This window comes from Rhinopithecus bieti, unplaced genomic scaffold, assembly GCF_001698545.2.
Source record: "Rhinopithecus bieti isolate Rb0 unplaced genomic scaffold, ASM169854v2 scaffold_9996, whole genome shotgun sequence".
NCBI lineage: Eukaryota > Metazoa > Chordata > Mammalia > Primates > Cercopithecidae > Rhinopithecus > Rhinopithecus bieti.
Window position 1 is genome coordinate 5,462,915 of NW_016806973.1, and position 13,326 is coordinate 5,476,240.

Below are 13,326 nucleotides of genomic sequence, written 5' to 3' on the forward strand. Positions count from 1 at the left end.
CCTGCACATAGAAATGTGGGAACCTTGCAAGCTCTTTGCATTTTGAACTGTCCCTGCCCATTTCAAATGAAGCCAATGGTGCTTCTACTAGTCTAGTCTAATTCTCTTAACATTCATGTGGGCTTCCTATGATTCTCTACCTTGGGCTGGGAATCAAGATTCTTTGAGATAATGCTCTTATGATTCTTAGAAACTTTTTAATCTACATGAGAACATTTATGAGGCACATTTTTAATATTTCTGAAGTATAGGCACAGGGTCGTAGCCACATGCTTGAGAAGATCTTTACCCGGAGCTCACAAAAAAGCGAGGTAGAATTTTTCTGGAATTTACTAGAAAATATTCTTAGCCAAATGCAACAGTTCATTAGTTGCATTTTCTGTTTTCTACATTACTGAAATGAGTTGTCAAGCTTTCTGCCCCACAATGTAGGGGTGGACTTTCTTTTCTCTCCTCTGGTAAGAATTTCCTTCTCATTCCTTTAGCCATCACAACAATGTCTTCAAATCCTTGCAAGCTACTTCTTGCTACCTAGTCCTAGAGTCAAGGGAACATGTTTTAAGTTTTCTTCTTAGAGCAGCACCCACTTTTAGTTTCTTAGTTCTATTCTGGTTGTTGCTGCATAGCAAACTATCCCAAAACTTTGTGGTTTATACAAAACAAACATTTTATTACATGCCATGAGTTTGTAAGCCAGAGATCTGAGCAGGGCTTTACTAAGCCTTTTCCACATTGTTTGAACAGAAGTTGCTCAGTGGTATTCAGCTGGTATATGAGCATAGTCCCTGAGAGAAAATAATCTGCCACCATAAAAGAGACCTTGTCTATGAGATGGCGTCACTTGCAGTAAGCAGCATATTATATGTCATGCTGAGTTATTTTGATAGCAAAAGGCCTAATGAAAATCAGTGAGATCTCAGTTGTTGTTTTTGTCCTATGATACACCATCGGTAAAGATGCTTAATTTAGTCCACGTGCTCTCACCACTTCAAATAATTTTTCTGTCATGAAAGTATTTGAGTATAAATAGCAAACTAATTGTACAGAGAAAAAAAATACCAATAGATTCAGAACAGATCAAAACTATAATATGGAAATGAAATAATCATACTTATTTCTAAAAGTTTCAGCTGCAACATTATGCTAAACCTACAATAGGATTTACATTCAACAAAATATGAATTTCCTCAAGTTTACATGCTCAGATAGAAGGTAATACTCACGGGTTACCAAATATTTGTATACGATGCAAGAACACACCAAAATTTTGCAACTTATCTTTTGCTTATGAAACCCTACATTCAAATACTTATAAATACGTATGCATAAATCCAAATACCTGTAAATGTAGAAATATTAAAATGAGTGGTGTTCTCTAAGTAGAAAATATCTAATGATTTATTACGTTTTTCTTTTAATTCTGATTTTAATAGGTTGTATATGTATTACAGGTTATATATGTATTTAGGTTGTATATGTCTTTATGTTAGAGTGAATTGTGGATTTTAAAATTTTATTTGTTGAGATGAAGCAAATATTTCATCTGTTACTGTCAAGAGCTATCCTAAATGAGGCAGCAATATTCAATGATAGTTTCTAAAAGAAGTTAATTCCTCTCCAGCTTTACAGTACACTTAGCCTCCCCAGTCTCCTTGGCCAATCTCCAAATCAATAAACAACTAGTTAAGAATTATCTGGATTGCTCAGAAAGAAACCAAATGCAATTTAATTTTTTCTTTGACATATAGTATTTCATTAACTAAAATTCTTCCAAAGCGGAACATTTTCCCTTTAATTTTTAACCTCTCACATTTCATAGTTACTTATGTGACATATAAGCCCTCACTAATTAAAAAATTCCCAAAAGACAATAAGTGGTTTGAATTTCTGAAAATGGAAGTATCAGTTAAAACGTCAAACTGTGATAAGAAGCATGAGGGTTGGCTGTGCGCTGTGGCTCACACCTGTAATCCCAGCACTGTGGGAGGTTGAGGCGTGCGGATCTGATGAAGTCAGGAGTTCAAGACCAGCCTGGCCAACATGGAGAAACCCCGTCTCTACTAAAAATACAAAAATTTGCCAGACGTGGTGGTGGGCACCTATAATCCTGGCTACCCAGAGCTGAGGCACAAAAATTTCTTGAACCCAGGAGGCAGAGGTCACAGTGAGCCAAGATTGCGCCACTGCACTCCAGTCTGGGTGATAGAGATTGTTTCAAAAGAAAAAAAAAGAAGCCTTAGCATTCAGAAAAATTTGAGAATAATTATTGGAATAATTACATTTACATGTTCAGTTTTCTTACTGAGGACAAATGTCAAATACAACAAGTTTTTTTGTCAATAATATCTATTCCTTTGTTCTTATTTACTAAACCATATCTTTTATCAAATGCCAAGCTACTACATGTTAATAGTTCATTAAAAGTATGAAGGGAAGTGTGAACTTTTAAACAGATTAAATTTTTAAATATGTGTGTGTATAACTAAAAATCTAGATGTCTTTAAACTGGAAACACTTGAGGTAAACAAACTTGGTTCACATAATTTGTTTACTTTGGTAAAATTTGATCTTACACAGGTCCGAAATAAATCTTTTTTTCTTTGTTATTTCAATAACATTAGTCCCAAATTACATATGATATTAAAAAAAACAAAAAAACAAAAAACACTGATTGGTGGGAGGTAAACAGATCAACCCTGATAGTGTCAGATGTCACTATCATGAAAAGTACTTGTATGCAAGATAAAGCTGTTAGGCCTTTACAAGCATCAGTATGATCCTGAAACTTTATATACAGGGCAAATTTTACTATCATTTTTTCAATTCTAAATCATTTTTAAAGCATCTAGTTTTATGCCCAAAAGTTAGTATCATATTATTAACAGTAGCTATTGTTTTCATCTTTTGTGATGTTTGTGGATTCCGGTGGGTTTTATGTATAATACATATATACAGGCATTGTGATGGCTTATACATGTGCATATACATCATTATGTATAGAGCACTCACATCCAAAAATATATCTCTGAAACTATATTACCTTACATATATAATTCTCTCAATAAGGCCCTTCACGCTTCTACAAACAAATGACCTCTGTGTTCTTAAGTATACCGTAAAACCTTGTAAAAACTTATGCTAAGTGAAAGAAGCCAGATGCAAAAGGTCACATATAGTGTGATTCTATTTATTTAAAATATCCAGCATAGGCAAATCTATGGGGACAGGAAGCAGATGAGTGGTTGCCGGAGACTAGAGGAGGAGGAAAGGAGAACACTAACTGGGTACAGGATTTCCTTTTGGGGTGAAAAAAATGTTGTGAAACTAGGTGGTGGTGGTGATGGCTGCGTAATACTGTTAATATATAAAACATCTCTCATGATAAATGTTATGTGTATTTGACCACGATTTTTAAAATTTTAAAAACACACATTAACAAAATAGAATAGAGTTTACATCAGACATTTAAGGAAACACACTAATTGGAATGTCTTCAAAAAAATTATTATTCTATGACACTATTATCCTTCTCAAAATTTTGAAGTATCTCTCAACTTTTCTCAAAATATTTTCTTCCCATTACTGGGAAGAAATTCTTAGAATTCTGATTTGAAGAGCATTTGTGGTGTTGATTGATAACAGAATGTTCCAAAGACCAAATGATACGTCATTTCCCCAGAAACTTTCACTGTTTCAAGAGCCAAGTCATATGTTCCAGTAGTAGAATAATTATTTAGTGGAAGTCCAAAAACAATAGTAAGCGGATGCCCACATATTAAATACACAAAATGGGGCCAGCTGCAGTGGCTCATGCCTGTAATTCCAGCATTTTGGGAGGCTGAGGTGGGCAGATCACCTGAGGTCAGGAGTTCCGGACCAGCCTGGCCAGCATGGCAGAACTCCATCTCTACTAACAAATTCAAAAATGAGCTGGGCACAGTGGCAGGTGCCTGTAATCCCAGCTACTCGGGAGGCTGAGGCAGGAGAGTCGCTTGAACCAGGGAGGTGGAGGTTGCCATGAGCAGAGTTGGCACCACTACATTCCAGCCTGGGAGACAGAGCAAGGCTCCGTCTCAAAAAATAAATAAATAAATAAACAAAATGCAAAATAATGTCTTACGTGTAAATGATTATGTTTATTTTAACATGCAAATTGTGTAATTAACATCAAGCAGCAATAAAATCAATCCACAGAGAATATTCTGTTGGAATGAGTGGATTTGTGATGCAAATTTCAGGTCATGAACAAAAGTATTAATGGACTTCCATGTCCATGTTGTCTAAACCAGGAGATAAGCTTCCTCTTCCTAGTGGGTGTAACGCAAAATGGAGTGAATTGGAGCTTAGGAGCTGAGAAGTGGGCAGAAAAATGATGTAGAAACTTGCTGTGAAGGACAGAGTGCAGTCCACCTGGTTATCTAGACTTTTTTTTTTTTTTTTTTAAGGCTGGAAATTAGTCATACAATTAGCAGACAAAGGAGAATTGAGTAGAAGTATTAAGTGAGCATCAAACACAGAAGTGGCTGGTGGATGAATGGGGGCTTGTGGAGCACGGCTGTGCAGCACCTTAGGGGGAGAATAACTTGTTACCGTGCAACTCAGGAGCAACAAAAATTACTATTTTTCATTGATAGCAAGCATCTACTGGGAGTACTGGCCCTTTGTAGGTGTTTACACCTAAATCGAAGCACCCACAAACTGAATGAACTATATTAATTGAAATCAATTTCTTTCAACTTCTGGAAGAGTGTTTCCATGAACTAAGTTTACCTCTCCAGAAATTACTGCATTCGAGTGTACGGAATGGGTAGTATTCTTAATGGAATATAGCTTTGTATTGTTTTTGCTAGTATTTTAATTTTCAATCTTATATTTACTTAGAGGTTACTAAATGAGATATGAAGAGTGTTATTTAATTGATCCAGCACATTTTATGTTCTAATCAATCCCTCTTAATTGTATGTTTCCAGAACTGGTACACAATTAGATTGCTTTTGAAAAAAATTTTGGAATTTTAAAATCTTCTTTTTTCTAAGAGAATAGTTTTACATATGGATAATGGAGAAATCAGAGGGAGATTTAAGATAACTTTTTTAAGCCTCTAAATAGTTCTTATAAAATGACTTTCTTCCCTGTTGCTTTAGAGAATCGAAAGACATTTTCCCAATGGGCCATTACTGCAGAATCGGTGGCCCCAGACGACCACCCTCCCTGTGGCGGGGTTGTTAGAGCAGATGGTATAGGCAACATGGGAGATATTATAGAGATGATGTTAGAAGCAATTATCGCACCTTTGGGTGTCAGTATTCTGTGTTTCCTGACGCGTGGGAACCTATGTTGTACAGTGCTTCAGAACTGTAAAAGCTTATACAGCTAAACCAGTGAAACATTGGTAGGGAGTTTGAACTTAATTCTTGTTTATTTGACAAAGGTGAGTTATTTTCTGAACATTTTGAAACTTGCCAAGATCTCTGATTAGGATTTTTTTTAAAACAAAAGAATTCTGGATTACTTTTCCATCTGGCTATGAATCCAGTGGTATTTGCCTTAAGCGTTCTACCCTCTCCAATGACTGGCCAAAAAAAATCTATTGTTTTAGAGATGTCTTCAAAAACTGGTAATAATATTGTATGCAAATCAGTTCAAAAAGATATAATAGTTTCCTATTGCTACTGTAACACATTGCCACAAATTTAGTGGTGTTTCTGTTCTTTTATGAGATGGTCAGTCAGGCGTGGCCACAGAAGAAACAAGAAGACTCAGGAAAAAACACAGCTTGTTATACTCACAGATCCTAGAAACAAGAGGCACAGCATCCCATGCAGTACCATGTGAGAAAGACATCATGGTGGTCAGGAGGCAGAAGGTAGGCACGTGAAAGTTTAAGCCACAGCCTTTATTGGGGTTTCCTCTGCAAAGGCAGCAGGCAAGGCAAAGGTGGACAGTTTATTTAAGATTGCCTAGCTTGAATAATTTTGCCAGGATTTGGGCTATAGAGATGGTTTCTAGTTGCCTGGTTCCTAGCCCAGAGATGACTAAGGCACAGGAACACTGTCTTCCAGGTGCACCGGCTGATAGAGAAGGGAAGATGCTGAGCTTACTAGTTTGTTTACTCAAGATGTGCTCCAGGCTGGGCCCTCTGCTATCTCTGAAATTTGACTAGCACTGGGAGAGGTAGTGTCTCCTCAGCCAGAAGGGTTTTTTAAGATGTCAGAAAAACACAACATACAGAAAACTTTAAAAATATTTATACTGCAAGTGGCTTAAACAACACTAATGTATTACCTTACACTTCTCGAGGTCAGAGGCAAGTGTGTTTTGCCAGCCTAAATTCAAGGTGTCTACAGGGCTGTGTTCCTTCTGGAGGCTCTAGGAGAAAACCCATTCTTTTGCTTTTATAGCTTCTAGAGGCTGCCCACATTCTTTGGCTCTTTCTTGACCCTTTTCCTCCAGCAGATACCCAGTCAGTTTCACATCACACTGAGTTTTTGGCACCGACTCTCTTTCTCCTCTTTCAGCTATAAGGATTCTTATGATAACAAGATTTCTTTTGGTATATAATTACATACATAATATATATGTGATTAAGTATAATTTAATAACATAAACATTATTGAATCCTTTACCTAGACTTAGAGCTAAAACATTACCAATATTAAAAATACCTGTATAATCCACCGTCTCATTCCCCAGCATTTCCCTAGGTAATCACTATCATAAAGTTGGTGGTTATAATTCTATATTGATGGATATGTATACATATATACACACATACACATACATACACACATACATACACACACATAAAGATATATATAAAGAGAGAGAGAAAGAGAGAAATTGCTTGGCTTTGAATTTTACAAAAATGGTGCCATACGTTATATCCTCAGCATTTGCTCTTTTCTTTATACTGTTTTACATTTATAAGATTCATCCTCATCATTGGAAATAGTGGTAATTTATTTTCATTACTAGATATTTGATTTTATTGACATCGCACAGTTTATTATGCATTTTTCTGCCAATGGATATTTGTTGGTTCTAGGTTTTGGTTTGGTTTGGCTTGGTTTTTCGTTAGAGCTAACAGTGTTGCTATAAATACTTTTGTATATGTCCTCAGTCGCACAAACACAAAGTTTTCTTTAAGTTTTGTATTTTGAATCAAAATGTTTGTATCCTGAGTATGCACACATCAAATTTATGTTACAATGTTAATTTTTCCATTTTTTTTTTTTTTAATTTTGAGACAGAGTCTCGCTCTGTCACCAGGCTGGAGTGCAGTGGCATGATCTCAACTCACTACAACCTCTGCCTCCTGGGTTCAACTGACTCTCCTTCTTCAGCCTCCCAAGTGGCTGGGACTACAGGCACACGCCACCATGCCCAGCTAATTTTTGTGTTTTTAGTAGAGATGGGGTTTCACCATGTTGGCCAGGATGGTCTCGATCTCTTGACATCGTGATTCACCCACCTTGGCCTCCCAAAGTGCTGGGATTAAAGGCATGAGCCACTGTACCTGGCCATTTTTTCCCATCTTTTTATGCTTTTCGCACCAATGTATAAAGCATTATTTTGCCCTGTATTTTTGACAAATTCTGATATCATCAAAAGTCTTATTTTTAACAGCCCAGTAAATATAAAATGGTACCTCATTAATATCTTAATTTTCACTTCTTTGTTTACTAATGTGGTTGAACATGTTTTCAGATACTTATTAGATATTTGCAATGCCTCCCTAGTAAAATGTTGTGATTGTTTTGGCCATTTTTTCTACTCATTTTTTTTTCTCTTTTTCTCAGTTATCGCTATGAAATCTTTTAAAGCATGTTAATAATCAACTGTCAGTCGTATATGTGGCAAATACCTTCTTGCAGTATAATTTATGTTTTCATTATCCTTAAGTGACCTTTGGATGAACAGAATTTCTTAATTCTGACATCGCAGAATTTATTAACCTTTATTTTATGATCAATATTATTGTGCTTTTAAAATAATTTACCCTACCTCAAGGCCACATAAATACTCTGCTAAATTTTCTTTTAAAACAATTTTTTACCCATCATATTTGAACTTTTAATTCACTCCAAGTCACCTTGAGTAGCATCATGTTGAGATGTAATTTAACCTTTTGCCATATACAAAATGTGTTGTACAAGGCCATTTTCTTCTTCACTCCAGGGAATTTTATTACAGGCAAGTTATTTCAAGTCTAGTTACTAGGACTTCTCTTAGGGAGGTACTATTTTGACGGTCAGTTTACTTACCCCTTTCTTTACGCATTTTCACAAATGGCCAAAATTCAAAAATCATTAACATAGTTGGTTGCTGGGTATAATGGGATACTGTGGCTATGAAGAATCAGCCTTAAAAAACCGTTTTTGAAATGCTGAATGTGGTTATTTAATAACTTTATATCTCAATGCTAATCTGCAGGCAAAGCAAAACCAAAACTGTAAGGAGTAGTAAAATCTTATTTTCTAAGGTTTTCAGGACATCATTATTTTTGTGTTGCTTTGAACCCTGGCCCTGAACCAAAGTATAGAAAGATTTAATCAAGCTAATTAACATATTCATCATCTCACCTCTTAATATAATTTAGGAGTGAGAATGTCAAAAATTTCTTCTTTTAGCTATTTTGAAATATACAATACATTATTATTAACTGTACTTACCATGCAGTACAATAGATCAGAAAATCATATTTTCCATGCTGTCACGAATTCTCTTAGGGTGGTACTATTTTGACGGTCAGGTTACTTACCCCTTTGTTTACACATTTTCACAATGGCATCCAGTGGCCTCATATGCTTCTTACTTTCCTAATCTAAATGTATTAAGAGATAGAGATATTTCAGAAAGAGCATCACAATGAGTATAGAGCATCACAACATTTGGCCTTGGTGACAGGTGACTGTTGCTTTTTCCTTGTATTACTTAGAAACAGAAACTGAAAGATACTTAGCATCTTTTCTAGTTCACATTTGGAGCAAAAAGTGTTCCCGGAAGAACTGAAAATGTGTCTGTAAAGTTTATCACTAGTACTAATAACATAAGGATAAAGAGATTCTACCCAGTTTTATTACATATACTGCAACTTAAAGAGTACTCTTATTTTAGCCTAAGTGTGGTGAACAGCTGCAGAGAGTTCTAAATCAAGAAATGTGACAGCAAAAAATACTTCAAACAACTTGATTATGTGTCTTATAAATCAGTACAAATGTAAATTCTTTACCAGTCAGTTATCTTTCCTGGCAGGTATGATTATAACTTCACCTTGTTCAGTCTTCTCCTACCTATAAAGCAGAGAGAGACTGATTTGGTCAATCACTGATTCCTTTAGTGGTATTGAGGGCACACACTGGAGAATGGCGAAGGAAACAAGAACTAGCCACCAACCATGGAGCTGTGCTTCCTGGTGCCCTGGACTACAGGCTAAGAGAAGATGACCTGTTCTAGGCTGGTAGACGTTTGTTCACATATCCCCATTTACAGGTTCTGTAGATCCTTGTGGCAGGTGAGATTTCCACAATATCATTAGCTTTCTGGTAAAAAGTTGAAGTGAACTCTGCTCCATTGTCACTTTGGAAGATACCTGGGGCAGCTAGCAAGCAGAAAAAATATTTTCTGGTATGTAACCTTAGTTGCAGTTAGAAGATAGTCTCAGAGCATAAATATTGATCAAGGTGATGTACAGATGAGTAACATTCAGTACAAACTCTGACTTCGACCTACCGATAACATAAGCAATCTACCTGCTCTGATATCATTAAAGCATTCGTTGTGATTGCCTGGTTACTACATTCTGATGTCTCATAATTTGGTATTCAAGAAATAGAAAAATAGATGAAAACTGACTTTCAGTTCTTATGAGTATCTTCAGCCTTAGCTATTTTGCATGCAAATGCAGTGGTCTTCAAATGTTTGCTTTGATCATGCTTACAATGAGATCTATATTTATTTTATTGGCTCATTTCAAAAATCTAGAAAAAAGTATTTATAAAGACATATGCGGTACTTATTTTCATATACTGTGTATGTACAAACACTACACATATACTCAGCTGTCAACATTTGTCATTCTACACATTGCTCCAAAATTGTGAGCAAGAATTTGGTTGAAATCATTGACTCCTTTTAAAATTAACTATGAAAGATCTAATTAGGAAATCTCATTAGCCAAATTTTCTTGAAGTATTATTGACAATAATTGTCCTTTATTATTCTTTCATTATTCTAAAATCAGCTTTATTTTTCTTAAATTACTTATTTCATAGAACTTACATGCTATGTTAAACATGAGAAAATGTGCTTTCATTGTGAAGAAGCGTATATGGTCATGGTAACACAGAGAGCTTTTAAGACAAGTTCACTAAACATATTCTGGATGTTATTGGATATCTACTAAAAGAAATTATTCTAAAAATAAATGCAAAGATGAAAATGTCTTTCTCTAAGTGTCTAATCGCATTCCAGCATTTTATTCTGACAAAGCAGGAAAATAAAATTGGACTGGAACAACAAATTTTAAACATGATAAATTGTGGTCTTTTCTTTGGAGGCATATAGGTCACTGAAGGCATATGACCAAAACCTCAGAACTAGGATGACTCTTCTAGGTGGTAATCAGTGAGGATCCTGGGGGATGGAAGTACACAAGAATGTCATTGATTCCTGTTATAATTCAGAAAAACCCAAAGAACAGTACACAAGATCCAAAACTCTTTTTTATAAGACTTTATTATTTAGAGGAGTTTTAGGTTGACAGCAAAATTAAGAAGAAGGTACAGAGATTTCCATCCTCCCTCTGTCCCAACACTTGTATAGCCTCCTCAATTAACTATGCAACCCATCCCCAAGAAGGATACATTTTCTACGGTTGATGGGCCTGCATTGGCACCACATTGACACTATGGGTTCTAAACTTTTTAAAGCAGGGTTTTCTTTCTTTCTTTCTTTTGTTCTTTTATCATAGGATTACAGAGTGAATATCTTTCTTCGTCAGAAATGGAATGATCCCCGCCTTGCGTACAGTGAGTATCCTGACGACTCTTTAGACCTCGACCCCTCCATGTTGGACTCCATTTGGAAACCCGATTTGTTCTTTGCCAATGAAAAGGGTGCCAACTTTCATGAAGTCACTACAGACAACAAACTGCTAAGAATTTTCAAAAATGGAAATGTTCTTTATTCAATAAGGTGAGTCGTAGACTTAAATTGCCGATTTCAGTGAAATAGAATATCATGTTTTGTTGGTTGGTTGGTTGGTTTGGTGACAGTTTTGAAATTTTTGAGCAAGTGCTATCATTGTTGCACTTCAGTTTCTCTAATATACCCTTTCCCAAATATGTCTGATCAACAGTAACAGACCCAAGTCCCAGATTCAGGAACTATATAAATAATTCTTGGAAATCCACTTTTTAAACAAACGGTCCTGGTGATTCTTAGTATCAGCCAGGTTGTCAGGAATCTTAAAGGCAAAGTGAAAGGCATCAGAATCATACATTGTGATAATATTTTTATGTATATGTGTCTTCTGCAAATATGTATACGTTAAGAAATGTTTAGGTTTGCTCATCTGAGATCCATTTTACATAGATTATTTTTCTGGTACATGTTTTGTTAAAATATCCTTGAGCTTCTCTGGTCATTCTTTTGCATTTTTGCCTTAGCGGTTCAATTTTCTCCTTTCTAACATGCTGCAAAGTGGTGATTTGTTGATAAACTTTGAACAAGGCAGGAAAGAAAACAATCACTATATTATGTGAAAGTGGATGACAAAACCTTTATCATGATCCCTAGAAAGGATCTTATTTACATTTATGTTCCTCATTATTGACTTATCAAGAGAGCATATAGCATTTAAAAAATAATATCAATATTGAATAATAATTAATATCAAACCATAAACACTAATAAAAAAAATTTGACAGTTGAACTCTAGGATACATCTAACTTCAGCAGTTCATTAAATATGAAAGAAATTTAGAGTCAGTAAATAGCTACTTACAGGATATACTTGATGATTTTTGTCACATCTGAAAAAAATCTTCTAAAATGAAGTGATTATTTTAAAAATTTCCATAATTGTTTTTCTAATTTTGTTCAATTGTGAAGAACAGGACATAAGAACAGAATTCATGTTATGCTTCTTAGGAGAGGGAGAATATGTTATACTTCTAGCAAGAGCCAAATATTTAAATACTTTTATCTCCAGTAACATGTTTTAAAAGGCATCAAGGTAGGCTTAATATTGAGGTCTTAGGCTTAAAATTTAATTCATTCTATTTTATCTCTCTCTTATCTTCTCTTTTGTAAACTTTTCTTCTCATCAGGAATGGGGGCATTTGATTTGGAGTTCATATACCCAATATCAGGGATAAAATAGCAGGATTCTAAAATGTAATCTTAACAGCTTACTGATTTTGAAAATTTTCTTCTGCAAAGTGGTTTTATAAATAATGCTTTACTCCATGTCTACTCTTCATCTCTGCATCCCAATGTACTATGTCTGCTTTTCACATTTACCTATTTCATGTGAACAGATTTCTTTTCCATACATTTATTGATTTGATTTCTAAAAGTGACAGGGTGACATCACTCTATTGTGAATAGATCCTTTCATCAGAATTCTGAAAAACAACTAATATATAGTAATATAATCTTGAGTGATTAACTGCTACATATGACACAAGGGAAGATTTCAGGTTCCACCACAAATAAGCCCTATATTTTCATATGAATGAATAAATTAATGGTGAATTCCAGGTCTATGCAAGAAAATCTTGCACCTTTTAAAAAAATTACCAAAAATCTCCCCCCTCCCTCACCCCACTGCTAGATATCAAAAGATAGTAAGAATCTCACTTCTAGGAAGATGAAACAGACATACTTTTTTCTATTCTACTTGCTAAGTACAACTAAAAACCCTGGACACAGTATGTATAACAAACTTAAGGAGATGCCCAGTGCTGGACATAAGCACAGGCTGAGTAAGGACCTTGGAACCTGAGAAACAATGTGGAGGTGAATTCCCAGGATTTTCCTTTTGCTTCATATACCCTAGACTTGAAGATGAAGAAACTGGCAACATGGTAATATCAGCGGGTACAGACAAAAAACAAAGTCCCAACAAAAGCCAAATTTCTCTAGCAAATCTAACATTCTCTAGAGGTTAGGAAAGGGGAAGCCTAGCAAGACAGAAAAGCTTTAGACAACTGCTCTACTCCAGCCCAACACCGCAGGAAGAAATGCAACCCCACTTAAGACAGCCAAGCCCAAATGGAGAGCCCAGACTTCCAGTCTTACGAGGTGGTATTGAGATACCAT

At 35.4% G+C, this 13,326-nt stretch overlaps 1 protein-coding gene across 3 annotated transcripts in view; it reads left to right on the forward strand.

Annotated features, from left to right (window-relative positions):
• Window positions 1-13,326, forward strand: part of GLRA3 (glycine receptor alpha 3) — a 172,585-nt gene that overhangs the window by 84,964 nt on the left and 74,295 nt on the right. For all 3 annotated transcript variants that reach the window (XM_017879147.1, XM_017879148.1, XM_017879149.1), the window contains one exon: window positions 10,973-11,196. In XM_017879147.1, coding sequence (XP_017734636.1) covers window positions 10,973-11,196 — 224 coding nt within the window. The remainder of the gene's footprint in view (window positions 1-10,972; window positions 11,197-13,326) is intronic.